Source organism: Oryzias latipes, chromosome 17, assembly GCF_053564925.1.
Source record: "Oryzias latipes strain Hd-rR chromosome 17, Olatipes_Hd-rR_3.1".
NCBI lineage: Eukaryota > Metazoa > Chordata > Actinopteri > Beloniformes > Adrianichthyidae > Oryzias > Oryzias latipes.
The window spans coordinates 33,262,449-33,288,070 of NC_136253.1; the positions used below are offsets into that span (position 1 = coordinate 33,262,449).

At 41.9% G+C, this 25,622-nt stretch overlaps 1 protein-coding gene across 1 annotated transcript; it reads right to left on the minus strand.

Annotated features, from left to right (window-relative positions):
• npc1 (Niemann-Pick disease, type C1) lies at positions 1 to 24,388 on the minus strand. The gene is made up of 25 exons (XM_011487031.4): positions 24,084 to 24,388; positions 22,399 to 22,524; positions 22,217 to 22,323; positions 21,982 to 22,127; positions 21,585 to 21,752; positions 19,649 to 19,898; positions 19,482 to 19,564; positions 19,035 to 19,405; positions 18,315 to 18,541; positions 17,952 to 18,052; positions 15,888 to 15,990; positions 15,622 to 15,811; positions 13,100 to 13,282; positions 12,908 to 13,022; positions 12,700 to 12,827; positions 12,214 to 12,348; positions 12,040 to 12,129; positions 8,982 to 9,172; positions 7,978 to 8,093; positions 5,459 to 5,588; positions 5,188 to 5,373; positions 4,847 to 5,078; positions 1,890 to 2,003; positions 1,379 to 1,541; positions 1 to 1,292 (listed from the first exon to the last, which is right to left on the minus strand). The coding sequence occupies exons 1-25, from the start codon at positions 24,159 to 24,161 to the stop codon at positions 1,210 to 1,212; spliced, it is 3,816 nt and encodes a 1,271-aa protein (XP_011485333.2). The 5' UTR covers positions 24,162 to 24,388; the 3' UTR covers positions 1 to 1,209.
• Between the last annotated feature and the right edge of the window lie 1,234 nt (positions 24,389 to 25,622).

Here is a 25,622-nt window from a genome sequence, read left to right on the forward strand (position 1 = left end):
TTTGTTTGCTTTTTGAATCTTTTTTATTGCGTTAAAATTGTTAAAAACTAAATATTTGCTCTTGTTTTTTCCCACATCTGTATGTTTCTTTGATGTCAATGCACAGCACTGCAAGAAGCACAGTTTGTTTTGTTTTTTTACATCAAGTTTAAACTCTTCGTTTGTTAAATCTTTGAAGAATGCATCAAAAAAGAAACAGTTTACGTCTTAACCTAAAAGTACAAGTAAAGAGTAGATTTCAAGTCAGAGACCCACATGGACATAAACTTATTTCCATCAATCACAGTTTGAGAGACGCTTTATGGGCGGAGCCACATTTATTTTCCAATTTGGCTTAAAGAATTATTTAACAACAAAATGTTTAAGTCTAAAATAGAATAACTTAGAGGACTTCAGTATTATGAACTTAATTTGACAGTTTTGAACTATAAACACATTTGTCTGAGGTTTCTTCTGTAAAGTTTCGTCTCTCCGGGTAAATTCAGTAACTAGAAAACTTGGTTTTTAACAAAACTCCTAACACACTAACAGTCCAGTCCTGCTGCAAACACGAGACGCTCCGGAATGAATCGACGAGTTATATCCACAAAGCATGGATGCAAGTACACTCCTGAATAACTTTTAAAAGGTTTCTTTTAAATCTATTAGTAAAAGGAAAAGCATAAGCAGCTCTTGAATATAAAAAAAATGGGAAAAATGGGGTGTTTGAGGGCTCTGTGATGCTCCTTTGCTTGCAGCTGCATCTCGCTCAAACTGTTCTTCATATCAAAGTTATAACAAAAGGAAAGCTTTAGAAATTCAAATGTTTATGCTCGAAGCATATTTCTATAAAAACTGACCAGTTTTACCCTTTTCTCAAGCCCATAAGCTCCTACAAACTTTTGGATAGCGGATGCTGGATTGGGGGCGGGGGGTGGGGGGGTGGGGGGTGGGGGTGTCGCACACTTCCCCGTCGACTCCCCACAGTTCCGCATGGCCCGGGCTTCAGGCACTGAAGTCAAGCTTGTCCTGTAGTGTGAGGAAGAGGAGGGCTGCTGGGGGGGTCCAGAGTCTTTAGATTGGTTAGTGAGCAGAAAGACTTCCCTTCCCCGGATCCTGAGTTAGACGGTGTTTTGTAGTTGCGATGAGGATGATAAGGGAGTTTTCGGCAACCCACACAGTCCCTCTAAGACAGACAGTGAGTTCATGGTTTCTCCTGTTAACCAGCTGCTAGTAGTTGAGGAGGCGTTCTCTCTCGGTGCCGGCGTAGCGCTTGTTAGTGGCTAAAACCTTGGCTTTGTTCGGCGACGGACCTTCAGAAGAGTGGAAACAAAAACCAGATGAGTGGAAACGACTTTTTGTTCGGCATTTCCAGCACTCATAACGGCGGACTGCGTACCTATATAGCTGAGTAAGACGGGGAGGAAGATGAGGCCGTGCGCCGCCCCCAGCAGCACGATAGCCAAGTACATCCTGAAGTAGAAGACCTGGAAGATCTGCGACTTGGAAAATGCCAAGACTACGATGCCTCCAAATTTAGTTAATGTGATTCCACTGAAAACCTAGGAACATGAGATTAAATTAGTTATTTTTTTACAGAAAACAGAAGCAGTTTTGACAGAAAAAATTCTTACTTGACTGCAGTAAAGAATTTCAGTACTTATTTTAAAATAATTTATTGGGCAGGAAACCACATGAGGTCTATATTGGCATCAAAAGGTGAATTATTGGAGGACTAGTGACAATAACATGATGGTTAAAGTTTTAAGATGCAGTGGTCCCTTGCTATACTGCAGTTCACTTTTTGTATTCTTGCTGCTTTGTGGATATTTTTCAGCAAATCTGTTTCTTTTTTTTCCCTGCATCCTGATTGGCCGTTGACCTCTTGTTGGGACTTTAACGGAACTCACAGAGCTGCCCATGTGAGCCAGCGCCTCCTCCGCTCGCTCCACTCTGCTCCTCTTGGTGCTGATGGAAAAGGCCCGAACGATGTGACTGCAGAACTCCACGGAGATGCCGCAGCTCTGCAACACAAAGCAGGAGTCAACAAGACCAGAAAGAAAAGTTACATTTTGTCTCCCTGGTTACTAGAACAACATGAACTTCACAATATCACTGCATACATTGTGACGTTAAAAGAAAGTCCCGAAAAGCGCTCAGAGGGTGTAGACAAACTGTAAATTTAATGCCAAAACATCCCATAAAATGAAGCTTTAGTCACATGGACCGGTATGGGAGGTTGACCCGTTGTAGTGAGGACCGGCTCCACCTTAAGGGAGGGGTGTGTCTTGCTGTTCATTTATGGTAATGAAAATGGAACATACCATTGTCGTGCGTGTGGCGAGTGTATTATGAAGTATTCGTAAGGTTAATGTAAGTCGCTCATACGGGTGAGGCTGTTGTAAGGTGCCCCTTTACGGCGCACTCTAGTCATTAATAAAGTGGGAATTCTGGTTACTTACTGCCAAATGCTGCACACAAAGTAACAAATTACTGTAATATAATTACCGTAAATTCCGGACTACAAAGCGCACCCGATTACAAGCCGCACCCACCCATTTTCACATGTAAAATTAGTTTTATACATACACAAGCCGCGGCAGAGTACAGGCCGCGCATGTGTTAAGCGATATTGTCGTCCTGACAGATCACGGCCAGCATCCCAGAGTGAGTGCAATTCATTAGCACATTGTGGGTGGTTCCAGCTTTGCCTCTGGCTCATGTATTTGAGTGTATCGACATCTGTCAAACAGCATGGACCTCTATTCTGTTCACAAGTTCCTCAGTTATGGTGTTTTTATTTCATTTTTTTTTTACTTATTGACAATCTAGGTATCATACATAAAATTACAAACAGTAACCATATAATCAACATTACATCCCTCAGTTATGATGAGGAAATTTACATCCGCGATTCCACATTTCCCATGAGTCTTAGGGGCTAAAGGCGGGGCCAATGCCCGGCTCGCCATTCTGTTGTACGTGTTTAAGAATGAGCAAGTAGCAGCAGTGCATGGAGGGGTGAACGGGAAAAGCTCTCCTTCCGCTTGTGTCGCGGCAGCGTTATGGGAGTAACAGGGCTGGTTAAAAAACACACCGGTAAAATAAAGCAGCGGCGACTGAAAAGCGCGCGCCTCAGCGTGATACGCGCGCCTCAGTGCGGCGCGTGCGTCAGAATTCAGAAGCCTCTGCGCTCCGCTCCCGCCCCGCGCGCTCCTTGTCTCCCCTTCCTATCTACTCCGACACCTCTGGCCAGGGCTGCTTCAAGGAGGAGCACTTCGTCCCCGTTGCGCCGGTGGACGGAGCAAATCGTTTCTGTGCAAAGCAATCGGACTTAATACTGTACGTTTTGTGTATGAGGGGCGGGTGCGTTGTTACGTGTGGGAGCCATCAGACTGCCATTGGCCCCGCAGCTCAATCAGCAGGAGAAGATGTCTCCAGCTCACACGGAGGCTGTGAGCTTTTCAAAGCAAAATTCCGCTTTTACGGTTTCCTTAGAAACCGTAAATGGAGTGTAAATTCACTCCATGCGCTGTTCTCTCCGTCACGCAGCAAACCGGCTTTTCCAAACCCGTTGGTGACGGTGGACTTTTTCACGCTGCTTTTAACGATTGCTTTTAACTTGAAAGCTTCATCATATTGTAGCGGCGATCACGTGCACGTTGGGTCTAATGGCCCCAAAGGATTCTGGGATGCGGCCGGGCATGCGTGTTTCATTTTGTTGAACCATGACTGAAGTGTCTAAGACCTGAAGTCAAGTCCATGCTGTTTGGCTGCTTAGAGGTGTGTTGAATATAAATGTCTTGTGCTTGGTGTTAGATAAAGAATACAAACTATTCACTGAGTTCGAAAGTACGTACATGGCGGCCGCTAATTAAATCCATAAATTAGCCGCGTCACTGAATAAGCCGCAGGGCTGTAAGCGCAGGAAAAAAGTAGCGGCTTGTAGTCCGGAAATTACGGTACATTTGTCAGTAACGGAGGAACGTAACGACATACAGTTCGAATTTAGATAAAAAATTTAATTACTGGACTATGGAAACCCTCGTTACTGCAGTACTTGGGTAAAAATGTCTCGGTTAAATGAAACAAAACAAAAGTAATAAAAAGAACAAAGTTACTGTACGTGCAAGCCTGCACGCACAGATTTATTAATTCATTCTCTTACTTTATTTTCTCTCTAAGCTGCACAGCGTAAAACATGAAAACATGACATTTTTTCTCCACATGTGTTGCAACGTCTGTAAACTATAATAAAACCAGGTTGTGTCTTGAACCAGGTTCATTCTTTGCACAAGGTCATTGGTGTAAAAATAAAGTTAAAAGAAATACAAGAGGGTCTAGTTTGTGCTGTTTTCCCCTTTGAGAAACTGAATATGAGAGGAAGAAATGTAAAGTAATGAGTGGTGAATTACTTTTTCCAATAGGTAATAAGTAGAATCATTTAATTACAATTCTAATCCAGTAACTAAGAAAGGTAATCAATTACTTTTTAGAGTAATTTACCCAACATCTGAATGCCCATTTTTCACCTGCAGACAGCTCTTATCCACCTGTTAGGGCAGGTGTGACTGAGTGCCATTTTAGTACTTTTAAAACTCCTTTTTAAAAGTGTTTAACATTGCTGACAGTTTAACAACCAATTTATGTAAATTTAAAGTGAACCAAAGGTAGTCTTGGAGCAGAGAAGATGGAGGCCAAGTCTACAGAGGAGGCAGCAGCACACATTTACTGCATCAGTGAGACACGGCCTAGTTCCATTTCAACAGGTGAATCATCCTAACGGACAAGACCGAACCCCAAAAACTGAAACTCTCATTCTAACTCAGACTCACGGCGATCCCCGTCCATCCCGCCGTTTCCTTACCATCACCAAGTTCACCAGAGACACTGCGTTGAGGCTGATGTCCCAGAGCCACATGACCCCGAACATGTTCACCAGGATCATGGCGATCGTGATGCTGACCATCAGAGCGGACCACACCTCGAAGCCCAACAGCACCGTGGTCACCACGAATATGGCGGCCAGCGACACGCCGAGGTTCAGCGCCGTGTCGTAGGCGATGGTGAGGTACTGCTCGTAGAACACGTAGAAGACGCTGCAAAGGGAAAACGGGAATAAGGAAAAACGATTAGCAGCTTAGTGAGCAAAACCTGCTATGCCGACGGGGAAATGGAATTCATTTCATTCAATCCAACCAAACTAACCTGTAGGCAAAAGCCTTGTGGTTGATGGACTGACTGATGTTTTCTGCCAGGACTCGACCCATTTTCAGGGCATTGATGAAGTCTGGAGAGTCCTTCAGGATGGTGTGGTAGGTCATGAAGTACGTGGCTCCCACGCCGCCGTCGTTGGGTTTCAGGTCCACTGCTGTGGCATAAGCTGCATGACCACTGCAGAGGCACGCATGAAAAACATTACAGCAAGAACCGGCGAGGATCACAGAACGCGTTTGTGTTTTCAGGGAGGATCCATTACCCTTTTCCACACTTGGGGTTTGGATTGTCAGACAAGAACATGGGTAAAAACCGCATGAACTCTTCTCCTACGGGCCTCTCCTTCCCAGCAGGAGTCATGGGTCGACAAGACACGCAGGACGGGTTTATCACTGGAGAAATACAATGTATAGAAATAACATCAAATAGCAGGTTTTAGTTGACACTAAGAAAAAACATTACTTGGTTGTTTTTTTGCATTGTAACCCTTATCTGGTTTTCAACTTCTATTTAGGGTTATTTATACTTAACCAGTCAGAGTGCTGATCATTTAAACAAACTGTAACAAATAAAAATACCCAGTAACAAAGACAAAAGCACTAGTCCATCGTAAAACTCAGTCCATCGTACAACCTGCTACTGTCTGAATCCATAAAGTTCCTATTTGGATCAATCACAAATGTTATCGCTACATCAAGCCTGTGCGCTACGCATTTCCCAAAACACGGCGATAAAGGATTACCTTAAATATTTACACACAGTAATACAATCTCATGGCAGCTTCAAGTATCTAATGAATCAAATATTTTTCTAATTTTTCATATTTGACCAATCAGACGGGGTCCTTCTATGTTAGATGCCTGAATCTTATGTAGATGAGGTTCATATGGAGAACATTTTATGCTTACTTTTGTTTAAAAAAGTAAACATAAAATGCACACAAATTGTGTGCATTTTCAGTTTCACAATTTTGCACACAAATTTCAGACATTCTTTATTACAGTTTATATTTGTCCACTTGTATATACTGATTATTTAATATTACATATAGTTATTCCTTGCTATTCTTGCACTGAAATGGCGATGCTTCAATTTCATTGTACAACAGACAATAACAAAGCAAATCAAATCAAATCTAATCTAAATAAAACTGCTGCAGGGAAATCGAAATGATGTGTCAGTGTTTTTGTTTTTTGCCATTTGCTCATATACAGCAAGTCATTTGGTTATTTTAATATTGGTTACAAATATCACACATCCCTAATTAATATCTATATCTCTATATCTATATCTATATATATATATATCTATCTATCTCTAGATATATCTCCATCTATAGATATATACCGTAAATTCCGGACTATACAGCGCACCCGATTACAAGCCGCACCCACCCATTTTAACGTGTTTAACTAGTTTTGTACATACACAAGCCGCATTAGAGTACAAGCCGCATGTATTAGGCAGCATGATCATCCTGACAAATCACATCCTGATTCCTAGGATAAGTGTGACTCAGTAATAACTCTGTGGCAGGGGCCAGCCTTGCCTCAGGCTCATTTATTTGAATACACCCACATCTGCCTAACAGCATGGACCTCTATTCTGTTCACAAGTTTCTCAGTTATGTTTTTTTTTTTTTTTTTTTTTTACTTATTGACAATCTAGGTATCATACATAAAATTACAAACAGTAACCATGTAATCAACATTACATCCCTCAGTTATGATGAGGAAATTTACATCCGCGATCCCCCATTTCCCATGAGTCTTAGGGGCTAAAGGCGGGGCCAACGCCCGGCTCGTCACACTGTTGTACGTGTTTAAGAATGAGCAAGGAGCAGCAGTGCATGGAGGGTGAACGGGAACAGCTCTCCTTCCGCTTGTGTCGCGGCAGCGTTATGGGAATAACAGGGCTGGTTAAAAACACACACAACTAAAATAAAGCAGCGGCGACCGAAAAGCGCGTGCCTCAGCGCGGCGCGCGCGTCAGAAGTTTCCTTCCAAAACAAACAAACACGCCTCTGCGCTCCGCGCTCGCCAAGCGGGCTCCTTGTCTCCCCTTCCTATCCGAAAATCTCACACGGCGGCGGTGAGCTTTTTAATGCAAAATTCCGCTCAGTCCTTAGAAACCGTGAAACGATTTGTTTCCAGTCGTGTCCCGACAAAATAAAGGCTGATGTTATTCACACATATTTACGTGCAGCCAGCCGAGTCACTATGACTAAGAGGTAAATTCACTCCTGAGCATGCGCTGTTCTCTCCGTCACGCAGCAAACCGGCTTTTCCAAACCAGTTGGTGATGGTGGATTTTTTCACGCTGCTTTTAACGATTGCTTTTAACTTGAAAGCTGCATCATATTGTAGCGGCGATCACGTGCACGTTGGGTCTAATGGCACCAAGGGATTCTGGGATGCGGCCGGGCATGCGTGTTTCGTTTTGTTGAACCATGACTGAAGTGTCTTAGACCTAAAGTGAGGTCCATGCTGTTTGGCTGCTTAGAGGTGTGTTAAAAAACTAATGACTCGTGCTTGGTGTTAGACAGAGAATTCAAACCATTCACCGAGTCCGAAAGTGCGAACATGGCAGCTGCCAATTAAATCCATAAATTAGCCGCGTCACTGAATAAGCCGCAGGGCTGTAAGCGCAGGAAAAAAGTAGCGGCTTATAGTCCGGAAATTACGGTAGATATATAGCTATATATCTATATATCTATATCTATCTTATATCTAGGCAGTAACCATGAACCAGAAGAACCAGAAAAGAAGAAGAGACATTCACCTGAGGCGTTGCAGAATTCTCCGGTGGAGTTGTAAAATCGGCAGCAGGTCGACTGCGGCTTAATCCAGTCAAAGTAGTCGTCCAGCCAGGAGGACGGCGTGTAGGCGATGGTTGTGCTAAGAGGCAGAATGAAAACATTCTTAACTTTAAACTCTGATTAGGGAAAAACAATGAGATCAGTTTTAAAGATAACTGCATTGAAAGTCAATGAACAAAATCAGCGTGGTTCCGTTTTAACTATAATCTTAAACACATCAGGAAGCGCCTGTGTTGTGATCATGTTGCAATAATCTATCAGATTATATCCGAGTAAATTGCCTGCTAAAGCCAGTTTTTTTTTCCATTATTCTCGCCAGAGTTTAGAGGTTCAAAGTGAAAGCCTGACACTTGCTCACATTATTATTTTATTTTTATTTTTTTCATTAGAGAGCTGGAGAAACCTGAGGCAGCGGTGCACACAGACATTAAAAAACATCAACCTCATCCCCTCCAAACAGGATTATTTCCTTCAGTTGTTTCTTTTTTGCAGGAAAGCCGTTATAACAGGGGGGGGATTATATAAGTTTGCTTCCTTCCACTCCCTTTCAAGCAATATTTATTAATATGTCTAATTATCCAAAGTTTGATTAGTTATTGTACGAATTTATAACTGATGATCGTATTGTTTTTGTGTATTATTCCTATTTGATTGCTTAAAATAAAACATTAAAAAAAAAAAAAAAATCAAATCAAAACCCGGCCAGGATTTCACTGTTTGATGGAGCGGTAAAAAGCTCAGAAGAAAAGCCTTTGTTAGCTATAACCAAAGGCTCTACATTCAGCTGAGATGCATTTGAACCCATAAGAAAGTTAACTTTAGTGACTGATTTGATCTGCTTTATTCAAATGTTGAGTCATTTTGGGTTTTACCCTCTTTAATCGGAACAGAAGTAGGTCACATGGAGGGTTTTGTTTACTCTTTTTGTTTCTGCTGACAGAATTTCAAATCTCCTTTCTTGACTCACTAGTTGCTGATAAGAGAGGCGGTGTAGACTTGTTGGACCAGGGAGTTGTTGTTACATCCCACTCCTCCGCACACAACGTTCTGGCCGTCCAGACTGGTATAATTCAGACCGTCCTCCACCACAAAGTACACGGGAGCTCCAGTGTGAAGATACTCGCTTAAGTTCTTGAAGTAGTCCAGAACATAGGAGTCCTGAATGAAGAGAAAACTGTCAGAACGAGCAGAGGGAACCGTGCTACAGTCACGATAATGCTGGATGTTGTAGGGCAGGGGTCGGGAACCTATGGCTCGCGAGCCATATATGGCTCTTTTGATGGTCACATGTGGCTCGCAGACACATTTTTATTTTTTTATTTTTCATTAGACCAGTCCTTCTCGGGCGCGATGCGATGCCAGAGGCGCACAGTAGTAGCGGTGCTTGGAGAGAAGGATCTGCGCCAGCATTATCACTTTACTATTATCTATTATTTCACAGAGTTTGTACCACCCGGAAACCTGTGAATTGCCGTGCCTAAAACTGCGCGCCCCCGTCTCTGAGAAAGAGCGCGCAGTAGCGGGGACGGGATGTGAGAGGGAGAAAGCAGAGGGTGAGGGTGGAGTTGTGGGCTCGGTCAGTAAGGTGAATCGCGCAGGGATTGTAAAAACGTAAAACCTGCTGCCCGTCACTCACTACAGCGAGTGAGTGTGTGTTTGGCTCCCCGTCTGCATGTGAGCAGTCTGTCTCACATTTACAGAACATTCAGACCTACGATGACGTTTAAAGTATCAACGCCTGCATTAAGCAGAAACTCACCACGTATCAACCAGACTAAACCATCAGCAAAACTACCACGAGAAATACTCATCATTTATTAACAACAGCATAACAATGTTATTAAAAATAATCCACAGACTTATTGTCCTTTAAAAGTGTTGAAATTATATCAAATGCACACATTCACTTGAATATTTAGTTTTAAACATATTGTCGCGGACTGAGTTTAACTTGGCTGTTGGGCCGCGTTAAAAGTTCTGGAGTTCATTGAACGCATCAAGCAGAGATCTGATTGGCTCTTAGTTCTGTCGCTCAGCCTGTTGTTAGTTAATTTGGACCAATGGGGTTCAGCTATGGGCCGAATAAGGGAAATGGGAGGGCTGCAGCGGGAGCAGGGGAATATAAAGTTGGGAGAAGCGCTCTCGTCTCGGCGGGAGAGATTCAGGAGCTGCTGAATTAATTTACGGCATTTGTTACAGCCTGCATTAACCAGAATAAAGAACCTTAAAAGAGGTTAAGTCTCAGTGTGGGAAAAGGACACTACATTATTGTATGGCTCTTTCGAAATTACATTTAAAAATATGTGGCGTTTATGGCTCTCTTGGCCAAAAAGGTTCCCGACCCCTGTTGTAGGGTCATCTGAAGCTTTAGTCACAGGGCGTCAACCTGTACAGGTGCTGCTGGTTTTGGGGTTTTCCAGGTGTGAGGAAGGTCATTGAGAGGAGCGGCTGCATCTTAAGGGGAGCGCAGATATCTCTTGAGGCTCGTATAACCACCTCAAGGGACATCATGATAATGGAACGTACCATTATCATGCGTGTAGTGAGTGTATCTTAAAGTATTTGTAAGGCTAATCAAAGTCATGACATACAGGTGATGATGTTCTTATGCCACACTCTAGTCCAAAGCTCACCAGCGCAGTCCCCCACCGGCACATGGTCGCCCACGACGACCACTTAAAGCGCCTATAAGGCATGCTCTAAAAATATCACACATCACAGTGGAATTCAATAGAATTTTTTTTAAGTTTCATTCCTTCGTGCGCGCGTCATTTAAATCAACGGTCTGTTCGCTTGTCCAAAAGTGTGTTAACCCGAAGCTTTCGCCACGTGTGGGAGGGGCTTCTGTCCAAAGTTTTTCTCGACTTCATCACGGAGGACGCGGACGATGAGAGATCAGGTTTGTTTAGCCGCTGCTCCTCGAACGGGTGGGAGGGGCTTCAAATGCTACATTTTCATTTATTACGTGTTCAAAAAACACGTACTCTCGTCAGATGATTCCCGTCAGTGCGTGAAATGCGATAAAAATCAACCTATTTCACATTTTCACAAATCAGAAACTGTGTTTAATGTGTTCTTTACCATCTATAGGCCCGTTCACACTGGGACGAATTTCGCCGGCGATTTTCGCCGACGTTCAACGCTTCGTGACTAAACAAAGGGCACCAATGAGAGTGTGCACACCGACGCGAAAAAACGCCACGCGTCAAAGCGCTAAAAAAAAAAAAAACGCCTCGGGTTCGTTTTTTTTTTTTTTGACGCCTCGCGTCGAAATCTATTCGACCAATGAGAATGCCGCTTTTGCACACGTGTCTGGAGCCTCTGAAGTTCCAGTAAAACACAACTTGGGGGCGCTCAAACACAAAACTGCCTTTCTGAGCACACATACCAGCGAAGAAGATAGAGCTAAGTAGCGTCTACACTGCCGCAAAGAAATAATGACGGACATTCTAAAACATCCCCGAACCAAGCACCAGTTGGAGCTACTGGTGCTTGAAATATTCATGTTTTCTTTGTATGATTCTGACAAGCGCGTGAATACTTGCTCTCTTCTGAGGGAAAAGCGACTTTAAGATGCGTAAAGTTGCGCAGCGCCACCTTGTGTACAGGAGTATTTCTGTTTACATTAAGCGCCATCTAATGTCAGGGAATGAAATTGCATGTTCGCTCGGCTCATCGGCAGCGAAAATCGCCTGGGTGTGAACACAAAAAACGTGTTGAGAAACGCTGGCGAACAACGCCTGGCGAATATTCGTCCCGGTGTGTACGGGCCTTAAATCATAATTGAATCCAGGTTTGAGCAGTTTAGGTCCTGTGGTTTTTGAACAGGACCCGGTTTTAGGTGATCTTAGTACGAAAAATGCAGCAGAATGTTCCTTTAATGCCCTAGCGAATCGGAAGCTGTGAATCGGAAGCCAACTTCAGCGCCGTGTGACCCGTACAGGTTTGATCTTCGTTTGCCCATATTCCCCTGCAAGGACAGTGGTGACTTATGCTTCATTTTTGACATTGATGATTGAACTTACGTCAGGCATGGATAACTTCTGGTCCAGCCCAATTTGCACCTTATTGACTGCAGCAATGCTGAAGGACAGCATTCCCACAAACACTGCCACCTGCATGGGGAAACACAGCCAGCACACACGGTGAGCCGACAACACAGGGTCAGAAAAAAAGACACGCACGACTGAGGCACTCACGATGATCGGTCGGACCCACTCTTGGAGGATGACTGGTGCGTATATTTTTTTGAAAAAGCGAAACAGGATGCCGTCAGACTTGATTTGTTGGCTTTCTGGCAATTTCACACAGCAGCAGATGTCCAGGCGATTCCGCTTTGAGACACAACAGACAGCACAACGTTAAAAAACTTGACAAAGAAGCTGCAAATCCAGTGAAATTCATCTGAATAGTCAAAGTAATGACAGTGGGCCATTTATATGGGTATATTCCCTGCTTAAGGACAAAAAAGAAAATTCTGAAAAAAGGTAAAAGGTTTTATTTGCTCTGTGACACAAAAAGTTTAAAGAGTCAAAAATGATAAGACTGTGCTAACAAACAGCTGGATAGTGGAAGCACATTCTTCTGGCAAATGAAACCAAGATAAGCCGGTTCCCCTCAGATGAGGAGCAGCATGGTCCGAACAGACAGATGCCTGAGCATCCACATCAGAAACCAGAGCTCACCTCCTGCCGTTTGGCATCCAGTCCCAACAAGCTGACGAAGCAACTGATCTGCAACAGGAAATCAATGAAAATGGCCAAACCAGCAAACAGCGAGAAGGTCCTGACTGCAGGCATGATGGACAGAGCGCCTGCAAACGGAGAAAGAAAGTTATTAACATCCAACAACTTCTACCGCTTCTGATAAACGGACTGGTCATAAAACGCTTACCGAGAAAAAAGGCCACGGTCTCCGACAAAGAGGAGAGGAACATGCTGGGAGCCACGTCTCCAAGAATGCGACCGATCTGCTGGTGAAGCTCTTCGTTTGGCATCCGGTCGTCCCTCTGTTTAACAGACGCACACCCAAAACCAATGAGGCAACCGAAATCTCCTCCACCCCAGCCGAAGCTGAAAGCTTTACCTGCAACGTTTGGACTATAATGAAGATGTTGTCGACTCCAACGGCGAGCACAAGGAAGGGAATGACCTCGATCACGATGAGTGTGAGCGGGATGCCGAAGTAGCTGAAGATCCCCAGAGAGGAGGACACCGAACTCAAGACGATCAGGATGCCGGCTATGCCCAGAGAGATTTTAGAGTCCACCTGTGCAGAAAAACGTCACGTTTCAGCCTCTGTTTCCTGATGGGAAGGAAAACAACCGTGATTCATGCTCAGGATTTGTTGCATTACAACAAGAATGACTAACGATTACAACTACACAAGCTATGCACTGTGGCTCGGGCTGTAACGAACATCCAGTACTGGGATTTCCTGCGATCTGTTCCAGAAAGACACGCATGAAGATTTGTGAGGACCAAGATTGACGATTCAAAGCAACATGCAATTCTCAAAAGACAATTCAATTTGCAATTGTATCATGCAATTTGAAAATACATTTTGCAATTTACAATTTAATAAAAAAAAAATGATGACATTTCAATATACGGTTTGCTTTAAATTCCTTTTAAAAAAAATATATAAAAAAAAAATAAAAAAAAAAAAAAAATAAAAAATTCCTTTTAAAGTAACCTAAAATTGATTGCGTTGTAAAATGCTGTGCTGTTTTTGTCAAAAATTCTAAGAAAATTGTAAAACAGCGCCCCCTGGTGTAGTGCCTTTTCATTGGCATAGCACCGCCCTTTATGTCTCAAAAATCAAAGTGAAATAAAAACGGTCAGATGCGGTTTAGGGCGGGGCCTACCACCTTCATAAATTCGCTAAATCCCGCCTCCAACTTCCAGAGTGTAAATCCTACGGCAGAGGATGGAAGAGCTTTCCTCCTCTCAGCTCCAAACACGTGTGCTGTACAAACCCAACATTGTTCTCGTCTCTTTTGCGGCAGATCATAAAAGTGCATGTTTAAGCATACTGAGGAGGCGTGTTTATACAGTATGTCCAGAATGAATCTATCTAGACCTAAAAACATTTGCATAACAAAAACATACATACAAGGGCTAGTCTAACTCTTTAAACTTAGACTTTTTGATGATTTTCCCTTTCCCATCAAAGTGGAGGCTAACAACCGGACGCCAACTTAAGCCGCACCCGACTTCTCAGATGTAATGGATAAATAAAGATAAAATAAAGTGACAACCACCATAAAACTGGTATTTTCTAGAAAATAATATAAACGAGAATCCACCGCGTCCGTAACTTTGACCGGTTTACTTCAAAGATGTGCTCCAAAAAAAAAAACAGCAGTTTCAGTTGTAGTCATAAACACAGAAGATAATTCATTAGCAGATAAATCTAAATTTTTGTGTTTTTATCTGTGGGGTTTTGTTGATTCTGATCTCCTTTCAAAAGTATATTATTCTTATTTTCATACATCCAGTAAAACAACTAAACAGTAAGAATCCTAGTTTGATCTGTAAATCATCAAATACACCTGAGTAACGATATGCAGCCCTACAAAAAACATATGTACAGAGAGGTTCATAGAAATATTTAGTTTTGGGGCATAGAAAAAAAATCCATTGCTTTAAAGCTATTTTTGAAGTGAAAAATATAAATATAAGTTTTGGAAGCAAAAATTGGTCATATCTTTGGTTATGGAATAAAAATATAAAAATCTAATGGAATCGTCAGTGTAACTGTGGCGGTAAAGCGGAATCTAGAGCAGTGTTTTTCAACCTTTTTTGAAACACGGCACACTTTAACCTCGTCAAAAATCCCGCGGCGCACACCAGCATCCAAAAATTAAAAAAAAGGAGAAAATCCTAGTCTGTATTGATCTAGAGTCCCTCTGCAATCTCACATGTATTTTTGTGATAAATGTGGCAGAAAAAGCTGGAAGCTGCAGCTGTTTTTTCTAAAATATGTAATAAAAGTTAAGTTAGAAGATTTAAAAACTGTTTGATGTGTGTTCGTTTTGGTTTCGAGACGTTTAGAGGAGAGACTCATTGTGCGCCGAGATGCTGTCACTTTAACCCAATGCATCATGGGAGATGTAGTGCAAAAATCCGCCGACCGCAGACAGACAAGCGTCTTTGAGCTTCATTGTTTTGTTCACTTGTTCCACGGTGTGATACTGGATTCTGTGGGAAGCTACACCACTAAAGACGAGCTTTAGCTGGTATTTTTGTTTGAAGTGAAGACTTTAACCACTTCTGATTGGTCAGACTGATGACATGTGATTAAAACTCCAAGAATGATTGGCGGAGACAGTAAAAGGGGCGGGGCTTTTCAGAAACAGCTTTAGTTGCAGCTAAATCACAGTACCGTCCTTCTCATCAAAATGTCTTTAATAGAATCAAATAAACACATAGAAAAAAGTATTTTACGATCTTTCATATTCCTAACTACTCTGTTTTTATCAGGGCCTGTTTGGATGAACACAGAGCTGATATCCTGGAGATGGAAAATGTTGTTAGATCAGTGAAAATGGGTAATTTACCACAGCACACTGGTTGAAAAACACTGGTCTAGAGTTCATATCCTACCAGGAACATGCTGAAGCTGTGGATGTGACCCAGAGCCAGCGAGATGTAGACAAACATGATGATGTAGCTGATCAGGATGGTGTTGATGTCGCTGTTGCTCTCCCTGTTGATCTCATCTTCTACGCTCCTCTCGGCGCTGAAAGCCACCGTCAGGTTGGAGTTGGAGAAGTTCTTCATGAAGCCGATGAATCTGAAAAATTCAGAAGAGGCGTTTGTCAGCCAAAAGCACAGACCGGGGGAACGTTCTGGATGGATTGTGGTCTCACTCCTTTTCCCATGCCAGGACTTTGCCCAATCGCACGGAGTCGTTCAGGTAGTTGTTGAGAGGAAAGGTGATCACGAGAGCCGTGGCGTTGTTGTAGTTTGTGTCTGTAGGGAAGAAGGAAGCCGTCATTCAAACAATACGTATAAAACAGGTGGACTAATACTTTCAAAAATGTATGAAATGATTAAAGTCAGCTATTTATGACAATACTCAGACTTGGTGTTAATGTAAATGTACAAAAAAAAAACAATTTCAAGTTGCTATTTTTTCCATTTTCCAATACATTCATGACTAATTATCCTAAGATTGAGATATCTATGCATAGATATTAAATATGTCTTCGGTTTTTTTACTTTTTCAATTTTTGTTTGTTTTGATTGCTTAAAATAAACCAGTTCCAAAAAATAAAAAAAATAAAACTTTCACCAGAAATCTTTTTTTTCCGTTTCCCAAAGTAGCAAAAAGCCCAACTTTCCTTTACATTTTTCTGTTTTAGTTGTAGGAGTAAAACTATGAAATAATGATGTTTTTTTAAATATTTTTAAAATTATATGTGTAGTTGAAAATGTTTTATTATTCATTGATTTTTTAGGGAAATTGTTAGGGAAATTTGTCTGCTATCAAAAGCTGTTATTTTAATTTTCTTTGTTTATTACTGTATTATTTGTTATTGTGCTCATCATGTGATTCATCTCGTGTGCTTGGACGCATCCATACGTTAGCCTTCTTTTAATATAGTCATAAATATTAAATACAAAATATGGTTGACTTAATCTCAAAATGACTCATTTTAGAAGAAGGTGACGTTCCGCAAGAAACATCAAATAAGTGGGTGGGGCTTGAAGGTCAGGCCAGGAAATCCGACCAATCAGATCAGACCTGGTGTTTTAGAGGAGGTGTCGGTGCGACCAGTTTATGAATGAAGGATACGTTGATTTAATCGGTTTTGAAAAGCCACGCCCTGGAGGTCTGACATCACGCTCAAAGCTGACGTTAACATACTGAAAAAAGGCGACTTTCTGTCTTAAAAAACAAAACAAAAACCACAAAACAAGAACAAACATGTGACTCTCGGTCACAGCCGAGAGTCCCGCCTCCCTGTCGTGCGTGTTTTACTCGTTTTCCCGCTTCGACACGCCTGATTCAAACGACGTTGTGCCTGTGGAAAGGGCGTGTCAGAACTGAACAGGAAACTGATGTGAGGCAGAAAATCCACTGAACCAGAAAACAGGAACAAATATTCGAACCTCCCAATGTTCAAAAGAGGCTGAAAAAATCTTCTCTGCACCTCCTCTACAACAAATTCCCAACTACCCCAAGACATTTCTTTCAAGTGTAAAGTGCTTGACGGAGACGAAGAGCGTCTGTACAAGTCAGCTTCCAGCTTTTCCTGACTTCTCCTCATCAAACTCCTATCTTTTAACATGTTCTTGTGGAATTTTTCTCACGATGGAGGACATATATTAAAAAAGTCAAGCGCAAAACTGCATCTTTAAGTATGTCTGTATGAGAATCCAGGTCATTTGATTTACTTTTGTTATGCATTTGTGTTTTAAGGCATCCTCTTGCTGCCGTTTTATAGCATCTTTGGAAACATTTGTTTGAATACATTTTAATCTCCAAGAAAAATGCCGTCGGAGTAAAGTTCCTTGCAGAAATGAAACCTGTGAAGGTCTAAAAGGGTCGTCCACGGTTTCCTTCTAGTAACAAATGAGTAAACAGAGAGAGCGAGAAAATACGCTGTAAAGTACTTAAACCCATATTGCACAATAAAGATAAAAACAATAAAGATAATGTGCTTTTAAATGTACAAATCTTCATTTCAGATAAACTATATGCACTAGGAAAACGACTAAAAAGACTGTTTTTTGGTTTTTACGTTAACGAAGAGTCCCCAACATTTTTTTAGTCAATTAACAACAACAAATTCAAAATTGCACAAACATTTGGCATTCTTAAAATAAAAATTATTTTCAAACCACTGAAATGAACACGATGACCCTGAGAAATTTATAAATGTTTTTAGAAAAATTTTGAATAAAAAAAAAAAAAGCTTTTTACTCACCATCATAACCACCGAGTGCCAGCCAGGGGAAGACGGGGCCCCCAAAGGTGCCCAGGCAGGGGTCATGGAGGAGAGTGGTGTCGTTCAGAGATGCTGGTGCGCTGGGGGGGAGACAACAAAAACCAAGTCATGTGACCGTTATCTCATTTACTCAGTTTGAGGTTTTTTTTTTTACTGTCCAGCAGTTATAAAGAACAGAAAACAGAAGGTTGTTTTCATGCGAAGAGCCTAAATCTCATCCTCTTTAACTGTTGGAAGTAGGTCGTTGATGTGTCATCAAGAAAAGGGAACCACAACAACAACACAAATGCCAGTTTATGAGTAAGCATAAACAGATGAGTGACGCGCTTCGACTAAGATCACCTGACACAGTAGAGGAAGTGGCTGTGAAAATCTGCGTAGGTGAAAAATTCGTCTCCGGCGATGTGATCCAGCACAGAGTGGCTGTTCTGGAAGTAGTTGAGGATACTCAAGATGGTGCAGTTGTTGTTGTACGGAGCCAGCGGGGCCACGCAGATGTCCTTCAGCGTGACATTTTGACCTTCATATGTGGCTACGAGGCTTTGGATGGCGAGCTGAAGGTCCAGAACCTGGTGGATCAGAAAAGTTCAGAGGTGACTGGCTCCGCTCTCCATGAGGTTTCTGCAAACCAGCAGTTCATTCAATCCTCTAAAGACCAACTCCAAAGAAAATTGTAGTTTTGTGGCATTTTTTCTAATAATATAGGACATATATAAAGAAAATATTATTCAAGTTGCTGCGAATCAGGAGCAGAAAAAGTATGCCGTTTGAAAAAGATCGTATTTGTGACGAATAAAGAGAGCTTCAGGCTCCCTACTCTGCTCTGCAAAGGTGAGGGGAAGGGGGGACGGGGTTCCTCTGTGCCAATTGTACCCTCCCACATCTTGGAGGTGAATTTCTAATGAACTTCTGCCACTCAACAGAAACTATGTCCAAGAAAACAACACTGATTTTTTATTTTATTTTGGCTAAAAGCATCATAATCATAACTAGAAACCAACACGGAATCCTTTTAAAATAGATCAAAAGATGATTTGGAGTAAAAGTATTTGGCAAACTCACCTGATGCAAGAGCTCTTTGTCAAAGATGGGTTTGAATGGAACATTTGAACCACCAAAGTATGGAGAATATGTGAAATTGTTTTTCGTTGAAGTGGTTATGATGAGCTGCGCCGTTCTAAAGAAAGGCCCGAAGTGGCTGTCAAAGTAGTCCTTCTCCTGCCGAGCCTGGCTAGCGGGAGACGACCACAGCTCCACCGGGTCTGTGGTGATGCGCATGTATCGCAGGCCGTAAGAGAAAGCCACCACCAGGAGCAGACTGCCCAGTATGACCACAAATGGGTTCCGCACACAGAAGGACCCCCAGGAGCTGAACAAGACCCGCAGGAAATTCTCAAAACGTTCTCCCAGAGTTTCACAACACGATGGGCTCGCTGAAAAAAAAAACAAACAAATCTGTTAGTCAGAATTCTGCTGCGACGGCCACCGATTACAGATCCGTCAAAGCACCTTGACCCAGATCATCGCTGTTCAAAGAGAGCGGGTTGTTGCTGTCCAAAATGGGGCCATACTCTGACATGACGGTTCTTCTCCTGCCAAATCAAAGAACAGACACTTCAGGAAAAATCACAGAAATGGAGTGAAATATGTTTTCTGCACGAGAGCGAGTCCCCTACCTGTAACACCAAGCTCCAAGTACAGCTCCGAGGAAGACGAGCAGGAAAGACAAATACGAGAACCACATGATGACATTCATGGCATCGACACCAAAGATCGTCCAGGGAGGAGGGACAACAGGAGGGATGGGTTTGGGGCCACAGGCGTTGGTGCAGTCCTGACAGGAGCAGGGGCCAGAACCGTCCTCCAGACCCTCGGTGCAGGCGTACGTCTTATTGTTCATGGGGGTGAAGCCAGACACCTCCACGTCTGACGTGAGGATGAAACATTCAACCTTTATGTACAGACACGACTATAATACAACTGCATACATTAATACAGGGGCGCCCACGTGTCAAAAATTGGAGGAGGAGGAGGACTAGACTGTTGGCCGGTGGTTCAAGGTTCAAAGGTTTGGAGGAAGACTGATGAGGAGCGGAACCCAGGCTGCTGGAGGCCCAGTGTGAAATCTGCAGTTGATCATGATCTCTTTCATCTTTTTGCAAAAACTGAGAAGTAAATGGTGATTTCTCCAGAGTGTTCTATTCTATTCTTCTGAAATCCTGATTTCACAGGTTTTATGAGTTGGAACCCCAATTTATGTAAAAATAAACAAATACTTGAAATTAACTAAAGAGTGGGCCCTGAATCTATACCAGGGGTGAGCCAACTACGGCCCGGGGGCCGTATGTGGACTGTTAAACCAATCAATCTGGCCCCCCCAAACTGGAATAAATTCCTGTATATTGATATTCCTTAATAATATTTTTTCCCTGTAATTATTTGTTGAAAGTTATTCTGTATTCATGTCTGTTTTTCCGACCCGGACGTTCATTTTTCTGATCATTCCAACACCACACGAACGCGGCGTTTCTCTAAGTTTGAAAATAAATACACTTTTCCATAAAATTTGACACATATAGAGTGAGGCCACCATAGTAAGCCACAAAATTTGTCTCTCTTAAAAAGATTAGAGGCCTTTCATTTTCATCAGATATGACAGACAGATTGAAAAGAAAAAAATCCATAAAATCACATTGTCTGATTTTTAAAGAACTTATTTGTAAATTATGGTTGAAAATAAGAATTTGTTCAGTAATAAAGGTTCAACTTAATAATTTCTTTATAAACCCTTTGTTGGCAATGACAGAAGTCAAACGTTTTCTGTAAGTCTTCAAGGTTTCCACAAACTGTTGCTGGTATTTTGGTCCATTCCTCCATGCAGATCTCCTCTAGAGCAGTGATGTTTGGGGGCTGTCGCTGGGCAACACAGACTTTCAACTTTTTTTCTCTTTTTCCCTTTTCTAAAGGGTTGAGATCTGGAGACTGACTGGGCCACTTCAGGACCTTGAAATGCTTCTTATGAAGCCACTCCTTCGTTACCAGGGCAACATGTGTTTGGGATCGTTGTCATGCTGAAAGACCCAGCCAGGTTTCCAATCCTCTTCTGGATCATCCAAATGCTCTCTGGCTAACATTAGACAGGCCTGCACATGTACTGGCTTTAGCAGGGGGACACGTCTGCAGGGTTTGAGTCCCCGGTGGTGAAGTGTGTTACTGATGGTAGCCTTTGTTACTTGGCCATAGTGGGGTTTGGAGTGTGACTGTTTGAGGTTGTGGACAGGTGTCCTTATATAGATAACCAGTTCAAACAGGTGCCATTAATACAGGTAATGAGTGGAGGACAGAGGATCCTCTCAGGAAGAAGTTATAAGTCTGTGAGAGCCACAAACCTTGCTTGTTAATAGATGACCAAACACTTATTTCCACTATAATTTACAATTAAATTCTTTAAAAATCAGACTTTATTCTCATTGTCTCACTATAATGAAAATTACAGGCCCCTCTCCTCTTTTTAGGTGGGAGAACTTGCACGACTTTGCCCCACTGTATCCATATAACAGCGTGGGGGCACCCCAGCATTAATACCTTTAGGAGACAAAATAGGGAAATTACCAGAGAATATAGGGTTGATAGGAAACGGAGCCTGCCCGTTGCTGGTGCTGAACATGTACTGGATCCAGTTGGTTGCATTGCACTCTTGAGCAACTTTGCCACACAGCAGCGATAAGGCCTTGACGTTACTGGAAGGGGCCTGAACGTCGCTGCAGGCATTGTACATGGCTGCAAATATAAAAGAACAAAGAAAAAAAGAAGTTTTTATTTGAAGCATAAACAGCTATGACCATAAGTCACCCAGAGAATCACACTGCTGACAACATGACTGTTAAGGAAGCAGAAACACGCCACTCAGCAGATTTCTCATGAGAGCCAACCGTGGATGTGACTTATGCAAAAAAAAAAGTTTTGTAAACTTGACACCAAAAACAAAACAAAAAAACACTGAACTCACCGCTGGCGAACGTTTTTCCAATGTAATATTGCACTTCCATCACATTGGAGTCGTTAAACTTTGTGGCCTTCGTAAACTGGCTCTGGTGAGGGCTGCAGGTGAGCTCGCAGAAGAGGTTCATCAGGTTATAGAAACAGGCGGGACACCTGTTAAGTTAACAAATCAAATCAGCCCTGGTTTAGTGGCCGACCTAAACGTGTCATGTGCTTCACAGGGTTTGTACAGAACTGCTGACCTAGACAGGAACTGGAGTGGAAGCTGGAGGCTTCCCTTCAGCGTACGCAGCTGGTTGGCGTTGCAGCACAGACTTCGATTTCCATAGTCATATCCGGGACACAGCTCCTATAAAAAAGATCATTTACGTAAATGCCAGAACTAATGACAGGATCATCTTTTTTCTTTAAAAGCAGCCCCTACCGTGAGAAGATCATAAGCCTCAGGCTCCAGCGGCAGGGGGGGGCCCGTGTAGTTACAGTTGAATTTTTTCCCAGGGACCGGGCTGTCCCCACACTCGCCGTACCAAATACAGTGATGGGCCTCAACCTGACAGCGAGAGCGACAAAGTCATCAAGTGTCACAAAATAAAGATTTTCATAAAAACAAGCGACTAGATGCTCCGATTTGACACAAAAGCGGCTCAGAAACGCGCTTGGTTCCTCCGCCGAGCAAAACTTTTTCATTTCCAACTTAAATATAGACACATCTGTCAGATTCTGACCTAACAAGGTAAAAACCTGGTAATCTTTTTTTTTCCATTTCCTGTTTCTAAACTGGTATTTTTGTATGTATGAAATTAACTTCTGCTTAAACATCCTTTGGATGTAGGTTTTTTCCAAAGCAAGCCGGTAAAGTAAATGGATCTCTGAACGACAGAAAACAAGATAGAAAATGCAAAATTGGAAGACCATAATGCCCTATTTAATATTTGACATGTTTGTGAAGTGTTCAGTATTGTTGTTTTTCTTAGCTAATAGAGCAATTTTGACTACTTAAACTGCCCAAACAGGCAGTTTTTCCTTTATTTTTTTAAGGGAGTTACGCTGCAGCATCTGTCAAACACTTTCTGCAAAGATTCTGCTCACAGCAGTCGCACAAGAATCAATATTTTTTACTGATTTCAACATTCCTGCAGCTTTTTTTCCCCAAACTGGGATGCTGATACCCTATCTTTGGAAAGTAATGATTAATCAGATTTCAAATGTTCCAGCAAGGTTACTGAGCACTTTTGTTTATTTCAGAAGGAGTAATTGCATCATGAAACAGAACGCAAACAATGCAGAGACGTGGACAGCAGAGATGACGCCGCTTTTATCAGGATCTGATTAAATCAGAGCAAAGGATTGGAAGGAAGATGAACTTTTTAACCCACAACCCATTCCTGATTGATTCTTTTTTTTTTTTTTGAATGATCCTAAAAGGAAAAGTATCACAGTATGACTACGAATGATAATCAATGAAAAATGTGCAGAGTAAGTTGTATACTTTAACAGTGTTCTTGGATCTGGAAGTTTCTATAGGTTTTGCTTACTCTTATGCTGATCTTACAATCATTTTTACGCGTTTCAGTAAAGATTAGACAGTCGACACCTCGCCTGAATAAGATAGAGCTTAGATCTTGGTAATACATGTGTAAAAAAAATAAGTATGAATTAAAAATGACTATTTTGAGTGACAAACATGGTTAAAGTGATTTATAAAGTGGAAATAAAGTCTCTTTTACCAATAAAATTAAATTTAGTTAAGAAATCGTCGATAAAAATCTAATTTCTCCTACTTTTAAAAGAAATTAACCAACAGATGCTAGGTAAAAATAATAATTAAATTATTATAATAAATATCTCTGTGAGTTTTTTTATGTCTGCAATTTCGGCGTCTACAGTCCAACCAATCAATAGAAGTCGGTCTATGTGATCTATTCGTGTGACTGTGCGTTTATTTAGACCGGCGTTATCCCCAATTACCGGCTAAATTCGGTTTGTTTATCTCCAACCCCGGGGACGAGTGTAGCTGCGCTGGTTGGTTTCGGACGCCCTGATATACAATACTAGCAGCAGCTGAGTCATGTTTTGGTCACGAGAACCGGGACGTCGGGTCGCGCTTACCCATCGAAAATACACGGTGGCCGCGAGGAAGATGAAGAGGAGTCCTCGTGAAGCGCACCTCCCCGCTGCGGGCCCCATTCCTGTCCGTGGAAAGATCGAAAGAGAAGTGTCGCTGCGGGTAAACTTTCGCGTCTCTTGTTGATGCTTTCTTCTTCCGCTGGAGGTATTTTAGGGGCGGAGACGAGCCGCCGCGCGCACTGCTGCCCCCTGGCGCTCAAAGCTGCTAACTGCAAGTTGCGTAACCCCGCAACGTCCGGGTCATTTAAACCTCTTTCGCTGTTACTGGTCCTCTCAACCTTTCTCTCACTAAATTTACGAGTAAAACGCAAAAAAAAAAGAAAAGCATTCAATATTATTGCAAAGATTCTTGTTGGGCAACAAATCAGCTGATAGGATTTGCCTTAAATGCATACACAAGTGTTTGGATGATTACAAAAAGGGGACTCAGAAACTATATGCCGTTTACAATATTGATTGATCAGAAATGATAAATCAACTGATAAGGTTAAATATGACAAGGTTGCAGACAGGCTTTAAATGTGTTGTTGTGCTGCAACTAACCCACTTCTGTTCAAAGGGTTTTGCAATCCTCTTTACCACCATGCAGAGGACATAGGTTACTTATGAGGTAGTGCAAGTCTCTCATATATAATAGACAGCAGCCTGTCCTTTGGATGCCATGCAGATTTTATCTTTAAAGAAGCACAGCAACCCCTCCTTCTCTTGAGAATTCATATTTTTCTCCATTTTAATAAGGACATCCTCTCCAGGTCATCATCGTAAATTAAAAGAAACTGTTCCTAACTGGTTATCCTGGTAAAAGAAAAAGTTAAATGAATCAAAATATTCCATGGTTATATTATATAATCTAATATTTCTTACTGCTTCAACTTTCTCACCCTTAAAAATCATTCATTTCAAAACAATTAATCAGGCCTTCAAAATGACCCAACCACCTCAGTCCCCTCTCAGTGACCTGTGACCTCAGTGACAGGCGATCAAGAACACCCACCCTCTCCGTCTCTCTGCTGCCAAATTGTATGTGGATAATAATGCCGTCTGTGATCTTTATTTGTTTATCAATATCAATACCCATCCATCCAGTTATGTAAAAATGTGGCCAACACAGACATTAATTGCAAATAATTGTAAAAAAAATAAAAAGTCAGAATAGTTGTTGAGTTATTTCTCCTTATTTTCAATGCTGCCCAACTCGAATGGCTCAGGAAACAACGGAGGACGCTGGACAACTCCACTCATTTTTACTTATTTTTATTTTCAACGAAGAATGGATGAGAGCTTGATAACCTTAAAAATAAAAAAGAACAAAATTAAACAGATATCAGAAATGTACTGTTATTTTAAACTTTTGCAAATATTGTTTCATTTAACTATTTCACTTGTTGAATACTGTTTACACAAATCTCAGAATATAAATGAAATTGAAATAAACATACCAATGGCGTCACCAAAGTCGCAAGCATTCAAATGTTGTTCAGCTCACCATGACTGCCAGACATGACCCTCACCTGCACACTG